Source organism: Misgurnus anguillicaudatus, chromosome 10 (genome assembly GCF_027580225.2).
Source record: "Misgurnus anguillicaudatus chromosome 10, ASM2758022v2, whole genome shotgun sequence".
In the NCBI taxonomy this organism is placed as follows: domain Eukaryota; kingdom Metazoa; phylum Chordata; class Actinopteri; order Cypriniformes; family Cobitidae; genus Misgurnus; species Misgurnus anguillicaudatus.
The window spans coordinates 31,876,981-31,904,853 of NC_073346.2; the positions used below are offsets into that span (position 1 = coordinate 31,876,981).

The 27,873-nt window shown below is 37.3% G+C and overlaps 3 protein-coding genes across 5 annotated transcripts; 2 read left to right on the plus strand and 1 right to left on the minus strand.

Moving 5' to 3' along the window:
* Window positions 1-402: 402 nt before the first annotated feature.
* Window positions 403-906, plus strand: LOC129449207 (uncharacterized). Its single transcript, XM_073872734.1, is given in 3 exon segments — window positions 403-717; window positions 719-794; window positions 797-906. Coding segments are annotated over 3 exon segments (501 nt in total).
* A 3,598-nt stretch (window positions 907-4,504) lies between these two features.
* Window positions 4,505-19,190, minus strand: ndufaf6 (NADH:ubiquinone oxidoreductase complex assembly factor 6). Of its 3 annotated transcripts, none has more exons than XM_073872385.1 (10): window positions 19,135-19,190; window positions 12,354-12,436; window positions 11,557-11,660; window positions 11,327-11,449; window positions 11,166-11,222; window positions 10,803-10,905; window positions 8,393-8,526; window positions 5,858-5,959; window positions 5,307-5,363; window positions 4,505-4,717 (listed from the first exon to the last, which is right to left on the minus strand). In XM_073872385.1, the coding sequence occupies exons 3-10, from the start codon at window positions 11,575-11,577 to the stop codon at window positions 4,589-4,591; spliced, it is 726 nt and encodes a 241-aa protein (XP_073728486.1). In that variant the 5' UTR covers window positions 11,578-11,660; window positions 12,354-12,436; window positions 19,135-19,190; the 3' UTR covers window positions 4,505-4,588. The 3 variants fall into 3 exon arrangements, with proteins under 3 accessions (XP_073728486.1, XP_055066896.1, XP_055066895.1); XM_055210921.2 differs by lacking the exon at window positions 19,135-19,190 and adding an exon at window positions 12,561-12,930; XM_055210920.2 differs by lacking the exon at window positions 19,135-19,190 and having other exon boundaries at window positions 11,561-11,660; window positions 12,354-12,930.
* Window positions 12,932-27,619, plus strand: nagpa (N-acetylglucosamine-1-phosphodiester alpha-N-acetylglucosaminidase). The gene is made up of 11 exons (XM_073872384.1): window positions 12,932-13,131; window positions 14,243-14,703; window positions 18,096-18,242; window positions 18,457-18,565; window positions 21,212-21,340; window positions 21,488-21,690; window positions 22,095-22,142; window positions 22,354-22,482; window positions 22,656-22,787; window positions 24,023-24,104; window positions 24,825-27,619. Exons 1-11 carry the CDS (start codon window positions 13,037-13,039, stop codon window positions 25,054-25,056), a joined length of 1,767 nt encoding a protein of 588 aa, XP_073728485.1. The 5' UTR covers window positions 12,932-13,036; the 3' UTR covers window positions 25,057-27,619.
* The last annotated feature ends 254 nt before the right edge of the window (window positions 27,620-27,873 follow it).

The following is a 27,873-nucleotide window of genomic DNA, read 5'->3' on the forward strand; positions in this document are numbered from 1 at the left end:
TCAACTGAAGTAGTTACAAACGGAAATCGTCTTTAGATAGATCACATGCTAGATTTATTTTTGGAGATGTTGCCTATAGTTTAACAGAAGTGCATTTTAACAGTTTAACGCTCTGGTGCCCTCAGGTGCTTGCCCGTGAAAGCGCCATATAGACAATTTGCTTTTATTTTTAACCAGTTTTATTATGTAATTATTTATTCAGTTTCCATTTAGAATTTTGATAATTATAGGCAATTAAAGCATAATGTAACTGGAACCTGTTGTACACAAACATGGATAAATACACTGCTTCATGTTCTAAGAAAACTATTTGGTTATTATATTTATTGGTTCTTCCTAACCCCAACATAGCTGGTAGAAATCTAAAAAAAGACAAACCAAATCTTAGGAGGTTAATGAACTATGCACTTTTTCCTGGCTACTTCGCCGATGGTTAGCAGTGCCAGTGGTATTGCATTGGAGTACAATCCTTGCAGTAGAGTGTGCAATTGCGCATTGGGAAGCATTGGCATCCCATCCCAGTCCTGGAAAATATTGTTACTTTTCCCTGCCTTTGGTTTTACCCTACTCGGAGGTACTATTTTCATCAACATCATATCCCTCATCACCACAATTCGCCAGCATTCAAAACGAAGAAAGGACCTCGTCAAGACCGAGATTCAAAGCGCATCGAAACCAACTTTCTGCTACATCAAAGCTGCAAAGACGATAGGGACGCCCGACAGTGGGTTTCACCGCGTCTTTAACCCCCATCGCGGTGTTTGTAGTTAGAAACGTCTTTGGCAATAAGTGGTGCGGTTTTCATTCTTTGCTTTTTGGAGTTTGACCACGAATGTTATTATATATAGTGTCAGAGACCAGAAGTTTAGAAACCGAGCTTATCAACTACTCATATCGACTCGTTGAATTATGCGAACGAGTGCGAGTCGAGAACACTGAGAAAAACACCAGCAGAGAACAGTCGCGCAAACCTTGAATCTAGATACATTCTTAAAATAAGGTGATACAAAATCGTATTACAACGATGCCATTAGAAGGACCATTTCTGTTTCCCCTTATGAAAATTAATCACGGTTTTACTACAGTTAAAAAAAACATGGTAACCACAAAATAACCATGGTTTTGACAACTATGGTTTTCAAAAACCATTGTTAAACCATGGTTAGTGTAGTAAAACAATAGTTTTGCTGATAGTAATCAATACACCAAAAAAAACATGGTTACTACACTCACTGAAAAAAATTATTTATTCAATTTACTAAATTTTTTTAGGGTAAGTGGTTGCAATCAATTTAAGCTACATTTAAACAAAAGTTTTTTATTTTATTTTACTTTACTAATCTTTTTTGTTTAAATGTAGCTTAAATAAATTGATTGCAACCACTTACCTTAAAAATTTGAGTAAATTGAATGAATAATTTTTTCAGTGCTTTTTACTACAATTAAACCGTGGTTAATTTTCGTAAGGGCAAAGAGACATTCAGCCAAATGTTTATAAATAATAATTTGTATACCTTTTTTATAGCTTAAAGAACACTGGCAGAAAAAAAAGTTTAAAAAAGGGTCCCTTGCTGACACGGGGGAAGTATCCTTTCAAAAACACACCTAAAGAGTTCCTCAGAGGTACATATTGGTACCAAAGAATGCATAAATAACACATCAGTGGAACAAATTGATAAATGCATATATATCTGTATCTAAATGCTACATATTAAGACCCCATTAACCAAGACCTGGATGTCCACATACGTGGACACCCCAAAATAGCTGGAAAAAATCGGGGGAAAAAAGACAAACCAATTAAAGCTCGGGTCTTAGGAGGTAAAAAGGTTACTGCCCCAGTGACAGCTTAGCATATAAGGGTGGTTTCCCAGACAGGTATTAGCTTAAACCATGACTAGGCCTTAGATTAATTAGGAAATATAACTAGTTTTAACAAACATGCCTTAGTAAAAACATTACTTGTGTGCATTTTGAGGCAAAACAAAGGGCGCTGATGTCAGTGCAAGTTCTTTTCAGTTTGGACAGCTCTTACATTAATTTTAGTCTAGGACTAGTGTAATCCCTGTCCGGGAAACTGCCCCATAATGTCTTACTTTATACTGTGATTGAAATGCAGTGAGCATTTATTTATTATTCCTTCATTAATTTATTTTTGCACAGATTTGTTTTCATGTTAAATAAAGACATTTTTTATAAAGCTTTGTTTTATGATGAATCTCAAACATACTTACTTCATTAATATTTAATTCAACCATTAAAGGTATTGCGGAGGATTTTCTTTTCCGGGTGGATCATCAAGACTATTGGTCCTCCTAGTTGTCAATCAGGAGTGTTGCGCAATTGCATTTTTTTAAAAAGTGAAGGCGGCGGTTCTTTTCTAAAATTTGAGAAAATTCTCCGCTACACCTTTAATAAACCATAAAAGATATTTTTATAAAATAATAGGAATATATTAAACAGTTCAATGTTAGTGTCTTACACTGTCAAAAACAAAGGTACGAAGCCGTCACTGGGGCAGTACCCTTTAAAAAAGGTCCTAATATGTACCATTTAGGTACAAATATGTACCTTTTAAGGTACATTTTGGCAGTTCAAAGTACTAATATGCACCCTTTGGGTTCAAAGGTGTACCTTTTTGAAAGGGTACTGCCCCAGTGACAACTTTTGTACCTTTATTTCTGAGAGTGTATACTGTACGTGCAGCTCAAATGTACAACATGAATCTCTTGTGTAAACACACTCACACACAAAATTATGTAACTCAGAGGTCTCCAACGTGAGTCTACTACTATATAGTATCAAAAAGTAGCATTCCAGATTGTTTTATCCATTGTGGTAGCACTTCCTCACAAAAAGGTTGGAGACCCCTGATGTAACTACTATGCATCTGATGCTCCAATGGAGTAGGCAAATGTTGTGCATGTTAATCTTAAAGTCATCCAAAATCTTGTTCTGGAGATTGTGTCTGATAAATCTCCAAGTCATTTGTCCCCGTGTAGCTGTGCAGAGGGCTCAGTTTTGAACCCAGAGGCTGTCCAATTGCTAAGACCTCTGGAGGAGGGCAGATGGCCTGGCTTTAGCAATTTTTTTAATTCCACTATGTCATTGCTGCCAAGCAATAACAAGATTATTCAGCACAACAAAATATGTCATGTGTCTTACTCACTGGGCCTTTGGTAAACAATGCGTGTTTGAACAGAAAATCAGGGCATGTGAGTTTATTTCATGTTTACCCCTGTTAGGTCTAAAAAATCTATGAATTACACTTTTTTTTATAAATATTAATTAATAAATAAGTGTTATTACTTATATTTTAGATGGTTATAAAAGCATAAAGCTATTTGCTGTGAAAGTCCTTCTGTAGCGCTATATTTTCAGAGGTGGTTTGGCAAAATGTTTTTTTATTGAACCTGTATTTCCAAGTTGTCCATTTACTTACTGTGAATATGCAAAACAACTTCAAACCTATAAATAATGGAGGATGCCTGTCTGACATACTAAAAAAATATGACCTGGAATTGCTTTGGTAAACCTGGCAAAATACTGGGAGGAAAGTCACATTACATTAAAATGTCTTGGCTGGTGTTTTTTTAGTAGGGAAAGTCACGTACATGCATCCAAACTTGATGTTTTGTTCATTTTGTGACATAGTGTTCTGTTTTTAATCCCTAATCACTCCTAAATTTAGAAAATCACAGAAAGCTTTACTTAGCAGAATGAAACTAACTTATATATATATATATATATAACTTAAATATAGTCACTTTTTTAGTTTTTATAAGTGCTGTCTTTGTAATCAGTAAACCCTCAGGTCTCAAAGAAAAATTTTCTTAAACATTTGAATTAATTATCTTTTATGTTGACAAATTTTTATCTACATACACCATGGGTCCCCTTATATGGAAAACACCACTTCGTGCCATCATGTTTCTACTGTAGCCCTAAACAGACAAACTGTTTTATAGAGCGTGATTTGGCCCTACATTGGCTGTTTCTTAACTCCAAGAATGCAAAGAACAGACTTGTTTTCTGGTGGAGATCGGTCTTGCCAGGCCACCTTGGAAGAACAAAAGATGTGTGCGATCTTCCTGTTGGTCACCTGACCTCCGCCATTGTTTTGCCGCAATGACTTCTGGGGTGTAAAGCGATTTCAGCGCGCAAGTCTGCACTCAATGCATCCTCAATATTAAGAACACATCCGGGTATTTTCATGCATCCTCTGTACTTGCGTTCTTGAGAATTGGAATTGAACTTCGACGGTTAATGATGACGTAGAGCGAGGACACAAGTACGCAAGACCGCTGAAGAACGCATATTGAGAAACAGCCATTGTCTCAGAAGATAATGTATTTGTCCTGCAGCAGCTACCGTAGCTTCTCTCTGCGTTCAGAAAGGGAGAAGTGAGCTGTGAATTGAGGTGTTGCTTGCAATTCACAGTCTCACCACTAGATGCCGCTAAAATCTACACAGTGGACCTTTAAATAAAGAAACAAAACTATTAAAACACAGCTAGGCAATTTATTCCATCATAAGCTTTGACAGAAAATTCAGCTGCATATATTAACTCATATTTCAATAAAACAAATCAGTAAGTCTTCTTCCATGAGCGTAAATACAACTGAAGGGGTAGCAGTGGATTTCTCTTTTGTAGACTGGGGTGGAACACATCAAAATCTGCTTTCCTCATTCTATGCAAGTAGTCCTCCAATACAACCTGAGACAGAAGATACAAACAAATCAGGCTTCATTGCATTAGTTTTAGTCATTTAACCCAAGCAAACCTGGAGGATGATGATGCAAACAGTATAAAAATTGTTTAAATGATAAATGGAGCACAATGTGTTAATGAACAGCTTGTGGGAAAAATATGCAAAAGAACCTAAATGACAGTTGAAACGTATAACTAAAGGTAAGGACAAAATATATTACATTTACATTAAGGCACTTGGTACATTTTTATCCAAAGCAACTGAAAGTACATTAAAGATGCACATTTTATTAGTGCATGTTTTCCATGTCCTTGGCTTTCCAAATTTTGCAGAAGCGATTAAAACATGGGCAACCAGGGCATTTGGACTTGTCATAACATGCTACAAACTATTCTATCGGCTGTAAAATAGGCTTAAGATGTGTAATCGGAGCATGGGTTTGTAGCCGTGCCTCCAGGGAGCCGGAGTCATGTGAAGATATTAGTATCTGCCTCTTTGGATGCAAACCGAGTATAAGCCTTGAGCTTCTCTATGTCACATTATATTAGTGAGGTGCAGGGGGAGAGAGATGCTGAAAGAGATTAAGTTACTTACCGTTTGCAAGAAGGCAGGCATGGCTGCATGTGGAACGTTCTTGATAAATGATCTAGCCTGTAAGACAATGCAGTAAAGAATCAGGTTGTCAAAAACAAGATCTATGATCTTTGCATGCTGCGGTCCAAAATTTTCATATACGTTTCATTCAAGCACTGAAACCATGCACACAGAGTCCGATGCGTATTAAAGCAACACTAAAGAGTTTTTGCTCTTTGCTCCCCCTACAGGTTGGAAGCGGAATTGTCCATTACCACTGTTGTAAAAAATTTAGCCTACTGCAGCATAGCTGGCTCTGATTGGATTGTAGGTCTGCCGTAAAGCAAGTTTTTGTAGTTTTCACTCGAACAATCCGACAGTTGGAAACTTCTTTAGTGCGGTTTTGGCCGATAGAGGGCTGCAAAACAAATGTGAAAGTGCCGTTCACCCTGTTTCGAGTGGATGAACGACTGAAACTTTTTTGGAAACGTTATTTTAAGGTAAAACCTCTTTAGTGTTGCTTTAAATTAATCAGCTGCAGAAAAAATATGGACATGAACATGACTACATACGTGTTCAAGATGGACATGAGCTTGGCTTGCAATGTCATAGACAACATCCTTAATGTTCTGCTCTCTGCTGCCACGTATAAAGTCCTCTTGAGATGCACCATGCTGGAGATGAACAAAAAAATCTTTCACCTTACTGCATTACAAAATAAAAGTCTTTGTAATGTTAAACTTTAAATTAGAACACAATCGAAATTGGCATGCATTGATCCAAAATAGCAAATTCTCAATAAACTTATACTGCAGAAACATTTAGCATCAGTAACTTACAAAAAAATGTGTCTCTCCAATAAATGCAGTTTGAAAGAATAAAATGGCAATGAATGATCTGTGCCCGCTGAGCATCAATAATACGCAGTAGATGTAATTGCAGAGAAGTTGTTCATTATTCGCTCATACCTTTACCAAAGTATTTTCTTGACACATGCGGCATTAATATTGATTTTATTCAAGCAAATAATAAGAAATACTATAATAACTTTAATAAATAAACATTCAAAGTTTGCTGATGTAATATTTGAAATTCTATTCGAAGGTTGCACAACTTCGATCATTGCATTAGGATAAAATTTTATCATGTATTAAAATCTTTTGCTTCCACATTAGCACCTTGATCAAAAAGGATGTTAAACTAAACCTAAAAAAGTCAAAATAATTAGGAATATCTGCTCATTGGAACTAAATCACTAGCTAATAATAATTAATACAGTATTCTACAAACAAACAACCATTTTAACAGCATGGCGTTCTAGGGCTGGGCAATTTATTGAGTTTTTCTAATATATCTATTTTCCCCAGCTGGATATGGGATACAGTCTATATCGGTATGGTCTGATATGACCCTCTTTTGCAACAAAAGCTCTGCCAGAAATGTATACTGAGGTCATACGCATGTTGTGCAGCTATATATTATCAAACAAGAAGGAACCACCTATCTTTACATTTTATTTTTCACCTTTTTTTTTGAAAAAAAGTTATTGACTTGCACAAGGCTTTGACTTGCATGTTAACACATATTCCACACAAAGTGAATAGGGTGTGTATACAATACGTATCACAATACGGGTGTTGCAGTACAATATGTTGCATAAGGTGATAAGTTTAAATATTTCCTATTTTAGGAATATAATAGGAAATAATTTTAGGAAGGCTGTCATTAAGAACACCACCATATGCCAACCTTAAGAATGCGTGGATACATATCGATTAATCACGATTAATCTATAGCAGAATAAAAGTTTTGTTTACATATATGTGTGTGTGTGTGTGTGAACTGTGTATAATAACTTTGTATATATAAATATGTATATATACACATGCATGTATATATTTAAGAAACATTTACATGCGTATTTACATTTGTATATTTATGTATAATTTATATTATATATAAATATAAATGCTTAATATATAATTTTTTTTCTTAAAATTATACATGCATGTGTGCATATTTACATAATTATTATACACGGTTCACACACACACATACGATGCAAACAAAAACGTCCATTCTGCCCATAGATTAACTGTGAATAATCATTATGCATCCCTAGTCGGGATGTAAACTACAATTGAAACAACTGCCATGAATCTTAAAATATCAATACTGCATTTCCCCTAAGATATGAATTTTGGTCAATATCGCCAAGCCCAATGATGTTCTCGTAAACATGACATTCAACGGAGAACTCAGAGCTAGGCAAGTTTGCATAGGTTTAATGTAACAACAGTGTCCCCTACTGGTGAACATGCAATCATGCAGCACCAAAGAAACTAGACAAGACAACGTGGTCTTAAAGACTAAAGACCAGGCAGGGTTCTTCAAATCTTACCCTTGTTGTCCGGTGCAATGTAGAGTTTAGCTCCAAACCTAATCAAACTTACCCACCTGTAATTTTCTAGTGATCATGAAGACCTTGATTAGCTTGCTCAATGCTCAGGTGTGTTTGATTAGGGTGGGAACTAAACCCTGTAGTACTCCGGACCTCCAGGGTAAGATTTGAGGAACCCCGCTCTAGACCATTGTTTATAGCTGTATTTAGTTGAAAACAAAAACAGATGGCATCTTTGTCTTTGGCCTGAATACCGCTGACGTCAGCCGGAAATGTGACGCTCCTTACCATGTTTGAAAGATTCAGTTGCACATTTTGCATATCCTTAACATGTACTGAAACACGCTCAACACACCAAAGGAAATTTAAAATGTGAATTGGACAATAGGTGCTTTATAAGATAGGATTATAAAGATGGGAAAGTTTCTCAAACACAGCTGACATCTATGTTCCTGCTTGAGCTATGCTAATGGTAGTAATAAGTAATATGTCATATAATGCTGAAAGTGACACACATAATGTAAGACTGTGACATGTCAGCTTCTTCTTCAAATCGGAGGATACCACTGTTTGGAAAGCATGTCATTATTCACTCATTATTTTAAGTACAGTGTGTCATTAGAGGCACAGAAACTACACAAAGAGCAGCAAATAAGCGCTTTTAGGCATACAAAACTTTTTATGGGGGATTACAGCAAATACTAACCAGCATGCAGATGTCCATGGGCAGATAGACCTTGCGCCTGCTGCTGTTATAGGGAGTGGCCCTGAGGCAGGTCAGGATGCCCTGGGCTTTGCCAATGTGGCTGGCAGCGTGGTCTGCATGGACATTTTTTACACCTGCGTAATCACATAAAGCGTACAAGTTTATGAGCCAGCTTTGAATTAGTTCAAACTCAGTTTGGCATCAAAAATAGTTCATTTCATAAAGTCTTATCTAAATTACATTTCAGTCTCAAATTATACTTTAAAGGGGTCATATTTGAAAATAAAAATAAATGAGCATGATGTTCAATAACAACACTAGGTAACAACACTTTCCCTGAATGTTTAAAGTTTGAAAAAGTGCAAAAACATATAGGCCCGGTTTCACAGACAAGGCTTGGATTAAGCCATGATTAGGCCATGGTTAAAGGAATATTCCATTTTCTTAAAAGAAAAATCCAGATAATTTACTCACCACCATGTCATCCAAAATGTTGATGTCTTTCTTTGTTCAGTCCAGAAGAAATTATGTTTTTTGAGGAAAACATTGCAGGATTTTTCTCATTTTAATGGACTTTAATAGAGCCCAACATTTAATACTTAACACTTAACAGTTTTTTTCAACGGAGTTTCAGAGGACTATAAACGATCCCAAATGAGGCATAAGGGTCTTATCTAGCAAAACGACCGTCACTTTTGACAAGAAAAATAAAAAATATGCTCTTTTAAACCACAACTTCCCGTCCAGATCCGGTCGTGATGCGTCAGCGCGACCCCACGCAATACGTCATGACGTCAAGAGGTCACAGAGGACGAACGCGCAACTCTGCCCCAGTGTTTAAAAGTGTGTTGATAGAGGACCGTTCCTTCGTTGTTGTATGTCAACTGATACTTATTAATGTCTTTGTGTCAGTTTATTGTTTACAATGGTCCCCAAATTTGCGTTTTGTATATGTAACACGTGACCTCCCTGCGTCACTACGCATTTACGTTAGGTCGCGCTGGACCGGACCTAAACGAAAAGTTGCGGTTTAAAAGAGCATTTATTTTTCTTGTCAAAAATGACAATCGTTTCGCCAGACAAGACCCTTATGCCTCGTTTGGGATCGTTTATAGTCCTTTGAAACTCCGTTGAAAAAAACTGTTACATGTTGAGTTAAGTATTAAATGTTGGGCTCTATTAAAGTCCATTAAAATGAGAAAAATCCTGCAATGTTTTCCTCAATAAACATAATTTCTTCTGGACTCAACAAAGAAAGACATCAACATTTTGGATGACATGGTGGTGAGTAAATTATCTGGATTTTGCTTTTAAGAAAATGGAATATTCCTTTAAATTAGAACAGAAGTAGCTTTTATAAACATGCCTTAGAAAAAAACGTTACTGGTATGCATCTTTTTACAAAACAATGACATTGATATAATTTAAGATATATCAAGACAAGTTTTTTTTTGTTAAGACACTTCAAACACGCATTTTAGTCTGGGACTAGACTTAAGCCTTGTCTGTGAAACCAGGCCAGGTTTCCAAACCTTTAAAAATGAAACGTTAAAAACCTGAATACATCGACATGAGCTTTTATAGGGTGGTTTCCCTGACAGGGATTATCTTAAACCAGGACTAGGCCTTAGTTTAATTAGGAAATATAACTAGTTTTAACAAACATGCCTTACTAAAAACATTACCTGTGTGCATTTTGAGGCAAAACAAAAGGCACTGATGTATTTTAAGATGTTTCAGTGCAAAATGTTTTCAGTTAGGAAGTCTCTTACATACATTTTAGTCTAGGACTAGTCTAATCCCTGTCCGGGAAACGGCCCCTATGGTTTATATGTTAATACGAAGTTATATGTCAAAACTTTGCATGCCAAGTGAAGTCATTAAAGTGCCCATATTATGCAAACTCCACTTTGTGCTTGGACATAAATGCGTGTTAGCAGTGTGTGAACACAACCACCCTAAAACAAAAAACACCCACTCCTCTTTCTAATCCCCTTTAAACCAGAGCAGTCTCATTAGACATGATGTTTTGATTGTCTTTTTAATGTGATGTCACACAAACAAAGTCCCGCTCACAGCCACTGACTGACTGGTTCATTTTTCCCAAAAGCTTTTCTAAATGTGTTTATTAGCACGCTGTAGCACTAATGGGGCTGTATTCACAGGAATCAGATACATTTTTTACCGAAACCAGTAGCTCATTTGCTTTAAAGATACATACATGAAGACACACATATTGATTTTTTGCTCCCGCCAAAATAGGGGCATTTTGGACACGCTATATTTAAAATATCTGTGGGGTATTATTAGCTGATACTTTACAGACACATTCTAGGAACACTGAGACTTATATTAAATCTTGTATAATTATAATTAAGTGGCTATATATAAGTAAAAATCATGAGCTCACCGAGAGTCTCCAGCAGCAGGTAGAGAAGAGAGGACTGTGAGTTTTCACCATAGGCTTCTAGCTCTTGAAGGTTCCTGTACGCTCTGTCCTCAATGTCTTTCTCCTGTTTAAAACACCAACAGAATCATTCATTTATTACACAATAATATGAAAGTTGTACTTAGATTGTGAATGAGAACAAAATCAGGTAAACTATTCTTCTAGCAATGTTTATTTGAGTGCGTTTAATACAACTGCCAGAGGACAAACTTGCCTACATATTAGTTCAGAATGGAATAAGGAATAATTCACCTAAAAATATTATTATTTTATCATTTACTTCAAAGTCAATTTAATTCCACATGTACTTTCATTATAACTTACTCTTTCAGATATAATTCTTAACATCCACCTCTTTGTTAATGTGTGTTTCCTTACAGCCTGGGAACAGAGAACAGTTACGTCAGTGTGAAATTTAATGTTAACATCCCCGCAACAAAATCTTACAAAGACGTTACTTTACTTTTTTTTTTACTAAAACCCACCCTCCATAGTTCTGCACCGACAGGCTGGGCTGGAGGGTCATCTCTGTAAATATCTTCTACAGCGCTCTTCCAAAACTGCATCCGCATTAAACCAATGGTTTTCTGGGAAACAAAGTCCTTAACCTTAAAGATCCAACATGCAAGGTTAGTGTGATACACATTCAAGTAAAGAAGCCATTAACTACTAAGTTAAAGATAAAAACTGGTTCACAGTCGTAATCATAAGTTACCTGCCTGTGCCACTTCCACATTAAACGCTCTTAGTGCCAATGAGGAGCGGCGAGCATCATCAGGTAGAAGAAGTGAACACAAAAATCCCTCATAGTCCCTCTTCCTATAAATGAGATTACTGACGTTATTTAAAGGGGACATTTCACAAGACTTTTTAAAGATGTTAAATAAGTCTTTGGTGTCCCCAGGGTCCGTATGTGAAGTTTAAGCTCAAAATACCATATAGATAATTTATTATAGCATGTTAAAATTGCCACTTTCTGACACTTATAATTGAACATATTGTAATTATTAATGTTTCCCTGTTTATGAAAAGCTAAATAAAAAATTGCCACTTTTAGGTGTGAGCAAAAGAATTTGCCATTAGTTTTTGTGTTTCCCTTTTAATGCAAATGAGCTGATCTCTGCACTAAATGGCAGTGCCGTGGTTGGATAGTGCAGATTAAGGGGCGATGTTATCCCCTTTTGACATCATAAGGGGAGCCAGATTTAAATTACCCATTTTTTCACATGCTTGCAGAGAATGGTTTACCAAAACTAAAGTATGGAGTGATCTTTTTCACAGTTTAGGCACCCAATTGCAGCACTTTAACATGAAAAAAATCTAGATTTTCATGATATGTCACTTTAATCTATTCTATTGGGTCATTAACATAGCCAAAAACTAAACTTAACATCAGAATGAATTAAATATACAGACACTTTATAAACGGGTAGTTGACACATAATATAAATAATGGGAGAGAATCCTTTATTCCATTTTTGTAAATCGAAATAAACAATGTACTTAACTTACCTCACAATATCAATGCAGTATTTTTCGTGGTGTTGACCTGCCGTGTTTGTTAATGCTCTGATACATTTAATCTCTGCTGGCCTCTGTACACATGTGGGATAAGGAATCTTTAACCGAAAGCATTTTGTGGTGCATAAAAGTCCATTTTTAAAGTTGATACTGGATGCCATAATAAACCTCACGCATCTAGTACCCTTCAACTGTTACCTCCTATCGCGCGTGCATCATATTAAAGATTCCCCTGGAAACATGAACTTCAGATTTAAGTTCTACTCCAACAACACGTTAAGATCCATACTAAATTAGGTTTAAGAGGGAGCTACTGTGTCATTAAAACTTTTCATTGCAACAATTTAGAATGCCTATAGATAACGTTAATTTGTTTTTTTTATGTAAATATAATGTAATTTACTTTTTATTGATTTGCGCAGTCTAAATCTTTCATCAAAATGCTTCTATATCAATAACCAGTCATTTAAGCGAAATAATTATAACAAATTTGCTACAAAAATAAATATTTTCGTTAACTGCGATCATACAAACGCTTATCTATTTAGTTGTGTAACACAGATGATCAGCTAGCCTGATCACGTGATACACATCATATGACACACATCACACTACTAGGGACTCTTTCAATCGAAGTGAACTGAAACGTTGGTTCCTTTATATCTACGGTTTATATGTGTCTTATGGCAAGATCGTCCGTGAATTTCGATCAGATATGTTTCCTTCTTATATGTGTAGGAGCATGTGTGTCCCATTGCAAAGACATCCGGTAAGAACGTGCATTCGTTAGTGACGTTAACTTGTGTAACTGTTTTATGAGTAACGGATTAACACTGTAAGATTGTATTCCCTTATCTAACATCTGTCATGCATACCCATGTAGCATCTTATAAATGTGGAGATTTAATACTTGTTTTATTCTTGTATTTCGCAGTTTTGCTTTATTTCGCAATCCTGCATTTATCTGTAAAAGTACAAATTGAGCACGTTCTCAAATCTGACATAAAGAGGGTTTGCAGCAAACTTCTCAATTGTTGCCTAAATACAGTATAAGTAATTTGTGTAGTTTAGGTCATAAAATTGTATATTTTAATAAAATGCTTGTTTCGGTTTTAAACTATACCATACTAGTACTAGAAAGTGTTTTCGCCACTCACAGAGAATAGCCAATCAGAAACAAAGGAAGTGCGGCACTCAGCCAATGGTGTGAGATTTGGGTGGGACTAACTGTTTAAACGACCAATAGGTGATTAGAAACCTGTTCCGAAACAGGCGTCGCTTTGACACTACAGCGTCCTCTTGTGTCACGCTGTGGTGCCAACAATGTATATAGTTTGAAAGCTTACTTAATATATAAACACTGTGTAAAAAGCTATATGCATTTTACTGTTTTCATATTGTGTCTTCTAAAGAGTTAAAATTAGAGTAAACATTTAAGGCTTTAAAGGATTTAAAGACTTTGCATATGAACGCTAAACGTTTCACTCCAGCTCACTCTACAACTAATTTACATCAAGTTTGCATGATGTGTAAGGAAAGATAGCAGCCACACTTATCTATTATTTGCACAATCAAGTATTGCACAACCAAGCATATAAGTCTAAACATCTGTTGCTCTCTAATTGATTTTTACTTGTTCATAAATAAGCATGTCTTCTGTTTAAACTGAGAAATATACAAAACAACAGGTGCTTTCAAAAGAAACATGTGCTTGGGTGCTTTTATTGCAAAACAATTAATAAACCACATCTGCAATGTTACTGTTAGGCTAGAACTAAAACCTACTGTCCTACATCAATTACACAGCGTAAATTAACCTGACTTACAAACACAATTGACCCTTATTTCTATGATTGAATTTCCCATTTTTTTCTCAACAGACACTCTTTGGATGATGACCTTTTGTTGCCTTACACCAAGTCCCATGGCCCATCTCACTCTCATCGTCATGTGAGGGACTGTCAGCCCATTGCTCATGGCAAGGTAACCCACGAAACTTGTACAGCAAGCAAGGACTCCAACTCCCCAGTGTTTGAGTCTAAGATATTCATCTCCAAAATTGACTCGAGATGGGCAAGTGGCCACATCACAGTGGTCCATGATCCACTGAAAACTGTATCCATCCTGGAGCCAGGGGGTCCTGGGGGGTGTGAGCAGAATCACAGAGAGCTAGTGGAGCTCACCGCCAAAACTAGAAAATGCCTTGTTGCTCAAAATGGAGGCTATTTTAACACTAGAACTGGACAGTGTTTAGGCAATGTTATAAGTGATGGGAAACTGGTGCGGAACAGTGGAGGAGTTCAAAATGCACAGTTTGGCATCAGAAAGGATGGGACGCTTGTGTTTGGGTAAGGGCACATTCTGCACACTTAACCCTGAAAATGACGAAAATTTGCATTATCACAAGGTTTTTTCTCACGTCACTACTAGAGCAAGATCCTGATTGGTTAACGCGGCGCGTTTTCCGCCAAAGTTCAAAATTTTCAACTCGTGCGTTTGCCGCGGCAACGCTCAATTCGCGCGATTCGCGTGAACTAGACGTGCGAATGAGGCAGAAACGCGTCTACCGTGGCGCACTAAACGCCTCATTCACGCCGCGAGACCTCCAAACGCATTGACTTAACATTGAAATCACTCACGCTTGACGCCTCTAACGCAGCTGGTCTGAACGCAGCATTAGACGTAACGTAAACTTTGGGTCTAAATATGGGTCTTATTCCTTGCGATAATCCAAAAATGAATGGGCTTTTTGGTGAGGGAACCAGTGTCCCACTAAATTCTAGGTCGACCTACAAAAATATTTAATCCTTGCGGCACTCTATTGTGACTGTTATAAGTGTGCAAAAGCAAAACGCAGAGTAACATTAAAATTAGACTTTAGTGGGAAAATACCTAAAAAATGTGTACAATATGACTCCTTTAATTACCTAAGAAACATGATGATGTAACTTGATCATAACTCTGTATGTATGAATTTAATACATACTATTGTGAAAGATACACTAGTAACTAGTTGGACTGAAACTTCTGGTGAACTTCGTGAACAAACACTCAAAAAGTTCAGCCTATCATGCTGACCTAGTTAGTGTTATAACTAAACACAGTCTCACAATCTCAGTGAGTGTATCATCAGCACAGTTCGTTTCAAAGCTCCGATGTCTCTCTTATTGCAGGCGTATGTAGCAGTCAACAAACCTCAACCTAAATTTGGGGCAGACTTTGGAGGGAAGTGAACCGTGGGAACGTAGAGCCCCTAGAACATCTGTTTCCTAAAATAGAAACCTTACAAAAACACTTCAATGTTGTGTAAAGCATGCAGTGCTCTTCATAATAGGCAGTGGCCTGGAACTCAGTGTACTCTCAATCTGTCATTCATTATGACGTTATTGACCATTAAGCGGAAAGGTTTGCTGTTAGATAAGGTGTTTGCATAGTATTTGGACATTCACCTGGAATGAGCGTAGGGCATCAGGGAGTAATTGTAGCCTGTAAAGCAGTGCTTCTCAAATAGTGGGGTGGGACCCCCAGGGGGGGCTCGAAGCGACACCAGGGGGGCGCACGAGACCCTGGGGAAAATACTTTTTCAGGAAGTGATTTTTTTGCACCGTCACTTAAAGACATTACAACCCAATCACGCTGATAAGCCGCTTGAGTTTTTTTTTATTATTTATTGATTATATTTAATTTTATTTTTCAATATCAAATGGTCAAAAAATATTATACTTTAAATAAGAATTGATTTCTTTTCAGGCAAATTGATGCATTTTAAGTCTTTTCTGTTACAGACTAAAAAAACAATGTTAATAAAGTTATTCTTTGTTGTAAGTTGATCGATATTTATTTTTCTGTGTTTTCTTCAGTGTTAATAAGGATACAATGTTTTGCAGATGTGTAATTTTATAGACAATTTATACTATTTACAGTCGCGGCGGAGAGTTGTTTACTTCTCCCTAGGGGGGGCGTGACAGAAAATAATTGAGAAGCACTGGTGTAAAGTATTAAAGATGGTCAACCAGTAACAAGGGAGATTGGGTATGTCTGGTTGAACTTGGCAGTTCATATCAATTCTCTTTCTTTTATCATACTGCTAATTTGTAATTTAGCCTACAGGTTTAATCAAAATCGTGTAACTTTTAGAAGGATCTCTTGACTGAAATATAATAACTATATTATCAGTAGTGTATAAAGACCTTAAGTTAAGAACTGTGTTGCATTTATTATCTTAAAATTAGCCATTTTCATCTACATATACAGTGGGTCTCCTTACATGGAAGTCACCACCATTTTTCTACAGTAGATATAGATAGATATACATAATAAAGCCTAGATGTCTCGTCCGCGCTGCCAGCCAATGGAAGTCGACGTCCGCACCTGGTGGCCATCTTGTCACAGTCAGCTTGCTCACTTGTAACATTTTAATGGTGCATGTACTTTTAAATAACCAGAACTTGCTAATTTTTCAAACTGTTTGGTTTGTTTTACACGTCAGAAATTTACTTATGACATTGTATACTTAGGAATAATGTTCATGATACATGTTCAAGTATCCAGAGTTATAGCCACGTTAATAGCGTTTGTAAGAAACCAAACCATTTGTAAATCCGTGAAGATTTCAGTAACAGCTGTGAGTGATTACAACGCGCTTAAGCAGCCACGTGACAGAAAAATAAGTGAACATTGTCCCAATGTCAAGTGAGCTAGGGTCCTTACCAGTGCCCGGACCTGTGTACAAGATATACTGATTCACGACCTCGGGAGCTAGGGAACGAATTGAGACACACGGAGAGACTCCCCTGTAAGACAGTAGTTCTCAAACTGGGGTCCGGGGCCCCTAGGGGGGCCGTGAGACGGTGCCAGGGGGCCCCCAGTTTTATGACATTTTATATAATACATTAATGTATCATAAATTTTGTGTAATTAAACAAAACAAAAAATAAGGCTACTAACCAACATCACTACTTTGTATAATTTAATATGTTTTGTTTAATTAAAATGTTACATTTTAGAACTGTTTTTGTCATAAATTTTCTTTGAGGGGGGCGAAGGAATGCACCGTATACCACACGCAGAAAAAGTTTGAGAACCACTGCTGTAAGACATCTAGCCTTTATTATGTATATCTATGGCAACCGTAGCTTCTCTTTCCATTTCGAAATTGAGGTTGGTCGCAATTCGCAATCTCACCACTAGATGCCGTTAAAACCCACATTACACCTTAAATAAAGCGTTACAATTTTTTTCATGTAGTTCACTTTTCATTTTTATTTTTAGATTTACATTATGCATTTGGCAGACGCTTTTATTCAAAGCAACCTAGAGTGCACTAGATTGCACTTACTTGGGTTCGAACGCATGACCTTTTGCAAGGCAAGGCAAGATTATTTGGATAGCACATTTCATACACGACGGTAATTCAAAGTGCTTTACATAAAAATGAGAAAACAATTTAAGAGAAAAAAAATAAGAGACACACAATAAAATCACAATAAAAACGAAGCTACTTAATGTAATGCTTTAAGATAAGTTTCTTCCGAGGTTTTTAAATCAATTATGTCAAATATACTGACTAATTTCTGAGTAGCCGTTCTGATATATTACTGATCTTTTCAGAGAGATGCAATGCTCGACTACCACTGAGCTATAACAGCGTGTTTGTTAGTTCTAAGTCGACTACCAGTGCACACAATCTCACGTAATATTTCTCCCTATCCCTCTGGACTGGGTTATTTCCTCTGTTTGGTTATCTATCCGAGGAAGACGTTTTGGATCAAGTCAACCCTTTTGTGCAGTTGATCAGTGGTGTTGTATGGCTGTTGAGAGACGGTGAGATCTACATCAATGAGAGCATCAAGGCAGAATGTGAGAGAACTCAGGACACCGGTAAGATTAAAATACACTGCATAGTGCTTGTATTAAGAGCCTGTTTATCTAAAGTGTTTGACCTCAATGTCTATATCAAAATCAGTTCTACAGTACATCTTTAGTGGCAGATACTGTCAGGTCTATTTATGATGTGTGTTATTTTTCAATGAAGCTACACATTGACTTCTTGCAAATTCAATATTGAATAGGCCATTAATCTTTAATGTTACAGGACATTTTCAGTATTTTGTGGATGTTCTGTCTGCCCGCACTGTGGTGGGTCACGATAAAAAGGGAAGACTCATTCTCTTCCACGTCGATGGTCAGACGGGAACCAGAGGGTAAGATGAACATTGAACCTGAGCCATTGAACCACAGCTGTTTATCACAGTAAACATTGATTTTGTCCTCCACACGGTCTGTGTGCTTGTTCTACATCAGTATAGTAACAAGTTTTATTATTGCAATTAGTAAAGGTTGTATTCAACTGTTTTGTAGCTCTTTAATTACCTGAAGTCCACCTGAATGTTTTTTTCATTAAAAACAGTTAAATTGTATTTACCTAGGCATAGATGAATAATAAGCGTTCTGTACATGGTAATGATGTATTGCGATCGTTAAATACGATTGTTGTTAAATACGATGTAAACCTTGTGCATGCAAAAGACCGCTAGAAAACAGGCCAATCTCAACATAGCACAGACTGTGACGTTACAGTTGCGATATACGACCCAACATTAAATTACACATTAAATTAAGTACAATGCTATTACAATGCAAAGACAAAGTTGTGACTACTGAGTTGGAGCAAAATGCGAGTTAATGCTATAAGCTAACGTTTAGGCTGCAGTTCTACTATTGACGTTACAGTTAAGTTTTGGCGGATCATACTGAAAAAAACTAAACTTACCACTCAGAAAAATGTCCAAACAATTGATTATTCCTCAAATTCTGTATCTTGTTCTGATACAGACTCAAACGTAAGGTCTGCTACACACACACACACACACAGAGAGCTATTAAAAATAGCTGCTTTGAGAAAAAGCCAATCAGAACAGAGCTCCACATTATTATTCATAACCCTTCCAAATTTGTATTCTTAAAGGATTAGTCAATTTTCTTAAAAGAAAAATCCAGATAATTTACTCACCACCATGTCATCCAAAATGTTGATGTCTTTCTTTGTTCAGTCCAAAAGAAATTATGTTTTTTGAGGAAAACACTTAACTCAACACTTAACAGTTTTTTTCAACGGGTTTTCAAAGGACTATAAACGAACCCAAACGAGGCATTAGGGTCTTATCTAGCGAAACGATTGTCGTTTTTGACAAGAAAAATAAAAAATATGCACTTTTAAACCACAACTTTTCGTCTAGATCCGGCCCAGCGAGACCTAACGTAAATGCGTAGTGACGTAGAGAGGTCACGTTTTACATATATGAAACGCACATTTGCGGACCATTTTAAACAATAAACTGACACAAAGACATTTGTTAGTATCATTTCCACATACAACAACGTCGGAACGGTCCTCTTTTTCCACACATGTAAACACTGGGGCGGAGTTTCGCGTTCGTCCTCTGTGACCTCTTGACGTCATGACATATTGCGTGAGGTCACGCTGGCACATCACGACCGGACCTAGACGAGAAGTTGTGCTTTAAAAGTGTATATTTTTTATTTTTCTTGTCAAAAATGACAATCGTTTCACTAGATAAGACCCTTATGCCTCGTTTGGGATCGTTTATAGTCCTTTGAAACTCCGTTGAAAAAACTGTTACATGTTGAGTTAAGTGTTAATTATTGGTGTCTATTAAATTCCATTAAAATTAGAAAAATCCTGCAATGTTTTCCTCAAAAAACATAATTTCTTCTTGACTGAACAAAGAAAGACATCAACATTTTGGATGACATGGTGGTGAGGAAATTATCTGGATTTTTCTTTTAAGAAAATGGAATATTCCTTTAAGGCAAATCCTAGGGTTGTAAATGGACATGTACAACTGACTCTGGATAATTTATGCACTTTATACAGCCACATACCTTCTAGGTAGATATTAGAGAACAATTTACCAAATTTTTTTAATGCATTCATGGCACCTTTAACATTTGTGACCCTGTCTGTAAAATTCAAGCTAAAGTCTTAATGTAATTCTAAGCTCAGCAGCATTAAAGTTTGAATTTAATCATTTGATTTCAAGCTTTGACATGACCATACACCGTCAATATTAAATATATAAAGTAGTGATGCACCGATGTATCGGCCACCGATATTTATCGGCTGATTTTTTATGAATTTGAAACCATCGGCATATCGGCAATAACACGAGAAAGGCCGATACCGATTGTTTATTAATTAACTGCATAAAGAAATCCATTATATGTAAAAAATGAGTTAATGTTGTTAATAAAATAAATGCTGAATAGCAAAAAACACCTTTGAAGGTTGTCATGCTGTCTTATTATATTTGTTTTAGCTTAATTTGTGCCTTTCTTATTATGTTGGTCAGTTGAATGTTAATAAGATCCAATCCATGTTCAGTAAAAATAATTAATGCAGAAATAAACTAGTTAATAGACCAACTGTATAGTATTATATACAAGTGTTTAATATCGGTATCTGCCAGAAGTTGTCTGTTTAGATCGGTATCGACCTAAAAAAATCCTATCGTTGCATCCCTAATATCAAGGTTATATATGATTGTTACATTTTGTTTGGTGATTTTATCCAAAAGACAGTACAAGTAATCACAAAAAAAATACCTGATTCTCATGTTAAGTTATCTAAACATGTTTTTGCAACCTAGTTTCTGTAAATGGTCTGGGTAGATTCGGGAGGGAGCTTTACATTATGAATATATTGCATGACCTGTGTGTCATCAAACCGGTTATTACAGATCCTGCTTTTTATGATATGTGTAAATATGTGTAGGACCTGGTTTGCCTAAATAGTTTATCTTGTGTTTACTAAAGTGCTGTCTTTGCAGAATGAACCTCTGGCAAGTAGCAACATTTCTGAAAGAACAGCACGTCGTCAACGCCATCAATCTGGATGGAGGTGGATCGGCCACCTATGTTCATGATGGATCTCTTGCCAACTACCCCTCAGATCACTGGTGTGTAAATTCATTTACATTTTTGTAAGCAAACGACAATCATAAATTGTAGTATTATCCATATCATTCTCTGTGCTAAGTTGCAGTTTTAAGCATTTATGAAAATTTTGATAATCGCTGATCAAAGCCATGTTTGACACACTCCAGTCCAGAACCAATGTGGCGCTGCACGCGGGATGTATCCACTGTGCTGTGTGTTCATGAGAGGCTTTGCCAGCCGGAGGACTGCAGCGGGCATGGACACTGCATAGAGGGCAGGTGTGTGTGCCGGCAGGGCTGGAAAGCACCAGACTGTGCCAATCTCACATGCCAGGACGCCGCATGTGGCGATCACGGGATTTGCACTGAGGGTAAGTGATATGCTCTTGAACTTGACCTCTATGTATCAACGTTGAGGTCAGGTTTGGTGTCTGTGTATATTTATACATTACAGATACAGATGTTACTTGACTAGTTTGTATTTAGTAAAGCTGGAATATTCAACAGGCGTTCTGTGATCCCTGCCTGGGATCAGATAGTTGTGTATATGGCACAACATCTGTGCCAATTATGATCAGAGATTTAAGCATCATGGAGTATGTAAATGTATATTGATTCATACCAGGAAAATGATCTTGAAAAAAGATAGCAGTGTTTAGTTAAGGTTATTAAATATCCTGTTAAATATCCTCTCTCTCTCTCTCTCTCTCTCTCTCTCTCTCTCTCTCTCTCTCTCTCTCTCTCTCTCTCTCTCCCCCCTCTCTCTCTCTCTCAGATGGGTGTGTATGTGACTCTGGATGGAGGGGTTTAAATTGTAGCCAAGGTAAATGCAGCTCAAGTCCACTTGGCTGACATAGTTTTGGTCTCAGATAAGGCTTTGGTTGGCAACATTATTACATAACCAGTGTTATATCATTACAGATTGCAAAATATTGTTTATTGCAGTCTGCAGTGACAAATGTTTCATTGCACTGACATTAAGATTGGAATAAAATGTTTTTTACAGTGGATAACATCTGTTTGCATCCTTACAGTATGTGAATCAGGTTTCTATGGTGACGGCTGCAATCAAACATGCGCATGCGCCAACGGTGGCTCATGTGATCCAGTTCACGGGCGATGCACCTGTCCGGCTGGTTTCCATGGAGATTTGTGCACGCAAGGTATGCAGTCATATCTCAATCAAACACCTAACAAAATTTGGGTGAATGCATTGTAAGTTAATGCATAGTAGTAGATTATAAATGTCTCCTGTGTGTCTGTAGGCCTATAACTCAGTGGTAGAGCATTGCATGATACTCTTAACATTGTTTCTGCTCTCTCTGTCTCACCCCAGCGTGCCCTATCGGCTTCTACGGGCTGAACTGTGAGCAGCCGTGCCAGTGCCAGGACATGTGCCCGTGTGACACTGTTACTGGGAGCTGCAACATTACATATGAGGAAGAAAGAAACATCAGCTTGCACAGAGGTACAGCATAGTACAGCCATCATTAGCACTTACACGACATGCAATAGATTCCATGTGTGATGTCTCTATAGATCATTTTAGTGTTTACACTTCCTCAGCACATAACTCTCTCCACTTATAGCTTTGGCTGTCAGCATTCCTCATTGCCCGACTACTCTGTGTGTGTTAGCGTCTGCCGATCCTTTCGTATTTTTGAGCATGGCACACAAGTTGTGCCTTTTTCACTAAGATTTGGTGTGACTAATTGGTTGAAAAGGTTTTTACATATATATCACATTTATATCTGCATCATCATCTTGCAGCTGCTTTCTAGAAAACAGACCTTATAGAGTCTCAGACAACCCAGCAGCCCCCGTGTTACCAATGAGACATATCGGGTTATTAAAGACCAGACTAGAAAAAAACAAACAGCACTTTCCATTCCAGCATTTGACCTCTGTCATTTAACTTGAGATGGTGGGTTCTTAAGCTCCTTTGCAGAGATGTAACAAAGTCAAAAAAGTCCCTGTAAGTAGGTGTATCGAATACTATGTGTCAAAATTATGATTTATGTTTTAATAATCTATGCACGCACGACCTTGTGTGTTTTTCCAGTTTTAACACATACCTGACCCCCAGTAAGCAAGTTTTATGTTCTGCAGTATAATTCTAATTTTTGCAGAATTGGGCATGCCTGAATTTAAATTTCGGGTAAATTGATCAAATTTGTCTTATTTTATAGAAAGCTTTGTGCTCCACAACAATTAAAACTTTTTTTTGTTGATGCCGTTTTGGAACTGCCGGCAAGTCTGCAGAGTTTAAAGGGTTAACAGAGCACTAATAACTGGGAAGAGTCAGTTTTACTCTGGATTTTGCTTGAAAGCAGGGTAAATCTGACTCTGTATATTGAATGTTAATATAAGGGAAAAAAACCCTTGAGAACCCACCGGTCAATTTTGGCCAATGTTAATTGCTGCTAAAAGAAGGGTTCTTGGGTTCGCCAGGGTTAAAATATCTATTGTTACAGAAGCAGTGGTCTTAAAAAAACTATTAAAATAACTTCAATTTCATTGCATACTCTCCTCGCCAGGCTGTTAAACACATGGCACTGATTTGCCAACTTAAAAACAAACATGATCTTTTGCGCTTGTGTTATGTAATATATCTGATGTTATGAAAGCATAGTGTCTGTTAGGAGAATTAATGTCCTAACAAGGGATTTGATTCAGAAACATTGTTTTTTTCCCACAATTCAGCTGGTCACTGTCTGGCTACTCAGATGTGGAGGGAATGGAGACAAACAGAGGAATGTCATGCTACCAGACGTTATTTATCTGAGTAAGTCCTCCAAACTTGAGACTGACCCATTGAACTTTACAAACATTTTAATAAGCGTTTATGCTTTGAAAGATTTTGCAGTAAACTGAGAATAAATATTGAGTAAAATAAGTGTGCATTTGATGTATTTTAAAGGGATAAATGATCTGTCATCAATAACTTATACTCAAGAATGTTTGTAACCAAGCAGTTTATAATCTGGGGCACCATTGACTTCCATATTAGGAAGAAAAGATACTATGGAGGTGAATGGTGCCTCAGATATTTTCAACCTCTTCCACAAACCCCTTACTTAATACACATACAGTAACATGACCCACTTTGTGACATCTGTCAGTGCATTTTAATGCCAGTCTCCATAGAGTTTACCGCGATCGGATTACATAAAAAATCTGTTTAAACAGCTTGTTGCTCCCTATCTGTGTTCGGGTAACTTGATTATCACCATGGAAAATCACTCAGATATAATTAAGCAGAACAGGCTTTCCAACCCGTCTGAACCAAGAGTCCTCACTGTACTAGTACCGGTAAACAACTTTGCCGCAGTGGAGTGACGGAGATGAATTTATTAGTCCGCTCAGCCTTTCACATGCAAGTGAAGGGAATGTGTGATGTTACCATAGTTGCAGTCAAGTGGTTTGTTAAGCCTGTGAGCAGCAGCGGTGGAGTCAGAGGTCAAAGTGCAACTCCTCACCCTGCGACTGTTTTGCTTGTGTGCAGACAAAGCTTGTTGGTTGTCTGCGCCATCCTGGCAACTTTGCTGCTGGCCAGCCTCGCCGGTAACCTAATCCAGACGTGCCGAAAATGCGAAGCGCGCACGGAGAGGGAGGGCTACTCCTACTTGCCGTTGGGAGAGATCAACGGGGCAGCAGAGCGTGGCAGAGGTCAGAGGACAACGCTTGGGAAAAATCTCTTTCAGCCAGAAGACTGGGACTCGCAAGACTCCTCATAATGAGACCGTGTTACGAAGTGCGTGCAAATGGGTTCACGCCGCTGTGCCAACATCCAGAGGCCTGAGAAGAAACTCAGTGGGCACTTTTCTGGCTGGCAGAGAGAAGTGGGCAATGTGTCGTGGGTTTAATCTACAATAGCACAAACACTTTATCTTTCAGGGGAGGAGAAAAAGGATTTGTTTGTTCTTGCTTTGAATCGATGAGCTTTTGGAAGACGCTCATCTTGTTTGGATCAGGACCATCTAAACTGAAAATAAGGGACAGGAATGGGCGTTGGTATCCAAACAGCTGTCTGCTCACCCCAGCTTCAGCCAACTCTGTTCAAATGTGCCAAGTGCCCTGGTTGTGCAGTCTGACTGCATTTTGCACTTCATGTTTGTATTACTTGGTTGACCTAAAAAAAAATTATATTTGGTGTTCAGAATAAGAGAACCACGATAAACAGCAATAACACCACCCAGAAAGCCTTTTTATTGAGCGAACGGGCCATTTGTTCCCGTGTTGCCATAGTCACAGACAAGTTTTAAACTATGAAGCTTTTTTTTGTTGAATCCTTCCTGCTGTAACTTGCCAGACTGCTATTTTGAAACATTTTTATTGAATGATTTCCTTCTTTGGCGCCAGAGGTCATTCAGTTTATTTTGATTCCAATATCAGCCGCTTTTGTTTCCGTATAGGCTTTGCCAGTTGATGTCTGCATGTCTTATCATGGTGCCTTAATGTTTTGCATGTTGCTGTAAATCATCCATGGAAATGTGTTATAAAAATCAATGCATGGATTGTTTTCACATTCTGTAGTTAAGTAAAAAACTTCAAAAAATTTCAGCACAAAGTCACTTTAATGCAGTTTTAAAGCAGTAAATCTATAAGAGATTCGAGTGGAAGTGTTAAGCTCTGTTTTAGCTCTGTAACACGACACATCATATCACATGAACATTTATTTAAGACAGGTTTAGAGTTAGTTCCTGTGCTGTTTCCTGTCTAGCATCATAAAAAGATTTTTGGCTCGTCTTTGTGGCTTGAAGAGTGTAAAGCTTTTGCAAGTTAAAACATATATTCTTAAAAAATGCTGGGTTATTTTCAACCCAGCGTGAGGTCGAAAAGGGTTAAACACAAACCCTTTGAGTAGTAATTTAACCTATGCTGGGTCAAATATAAACATTTTCTGGGTTGATTTAACCCATCGACTGGGTTTGTCTCTTTTTGACCCAATTCAGGGTTGAAAATTACCCAGTGGTATTTTTTAGAGGGTACAGGCGAGTTAAATGAATTCATATATCGCCCCAAAATAGAAATATATTAAATATTAAAGAAAATCCTTTAAAGTGTGATAAGGTGAAATATAAATATATCAATATCATTTTAATAATTAAGGACACTGTCAGAAAAAAATGGTTCCTACCTGTGGTACACCTTTGCACCCCGAGGGGTCATATTAGTACATCAGAGGTACAGATATAGGTACATTTGGTACCAATATGTACCTAAGTTGTACATATTAGCACCTTTTTAAAGGATTAGTCCATTTTCTTAAAAAAAATCCAGATAATTTACTCACCACCATGTCATCCAAAATGTTGATGTCTTTCTTTGTTTAGTCGAGAAGAAATTATGTTTTTTGAGGAAAACATTCCAGGATTTTTCTCATTTTAATGGACTTTAATGGAACCCAACACTTAACAGTTTTAATGCAGTTTAAAATTGCAGTTTTCAAGGACTCTAAATGATCTCAAATGAGGCAAAAGGGTCTTATCTAGCGAAACGATTGTCATTTATGGCAAGAAAAATAACAAATATGCACTTTTGGACCGCGGCTTCTCGTCTTCCTCCGGTCCTGTGGCGCGCCAGCGCGGCCTCACGTAATACGTCATCACGTCAAGAGGTCACGGATGACGTATCGAAACTACGTCCCAGTGTTTACAAGTGTGGAGAAAGAGGACCGTTTCGACGATGTTGTATGTCGAATGATACTAATTAATGTCTTTGTGTCAGTTTATTATTTTAAATATATAACACGTGACCTTTCGACGTCATTACACAATTGCGTGGGGTCGCGCTGGTGCGTCGCGGGACCGGAGGAAGACAAGAAGTTGTGGCTTAAAAGTGAATATTTTTTATGAGTCCTTTGAAACTGCAATTTTAAACTGCATTAAAACTGTTAGTACGTTTAAGGGTACTGCCACAGTGCACCCACCCTGATTCACAGTACTGTAATGAAAACCACTTTGAATTTTGAAATAATAATTAATAATTAAATTATTTTTATATCAGGTTAGGTTTTACTGACATGGGAAAACCTTTTGTTTTGCATTGTATTATAAGAAGAGTAGGGGCCAAAATAGCATTTGTGCTAAGTAATCTTCCTTTGGGTTGAAATCATTTTTTTTATTTGTGGCATTCGCCTATAATGCGTCTGTTTTCGGTTACTTCGTTATGAAGACATAACAAAAAGGTGTTTGTCTGCAACTCGATACATTTGACTGTTTATTAACTTCCACCTGGCTCACTGCCTGTTTTGCATAGGATCCTCTGTGAATGACCTCAGTGCTGATTACATAATGTGTAGCCAGAGACAAAGATTTCAATCTAGTTTTATATGTAGTTTTTGATTTCGATCTTTACAAGCAGACAGGTGCTGCGGGGGTTAGACAGGGGTCATTTTCACCTCAGCCTGTTCCTAATGCTAATCACTGTAATGGAGATTATTTTTTTGTTCTTGTTGTAAGCAATTGATTTGTGTGCTCCTTTGAATGGGACATTTGTTATACATATACAGTAATAATCATGGATCATGGAGTGTTATACAACCTTAGATA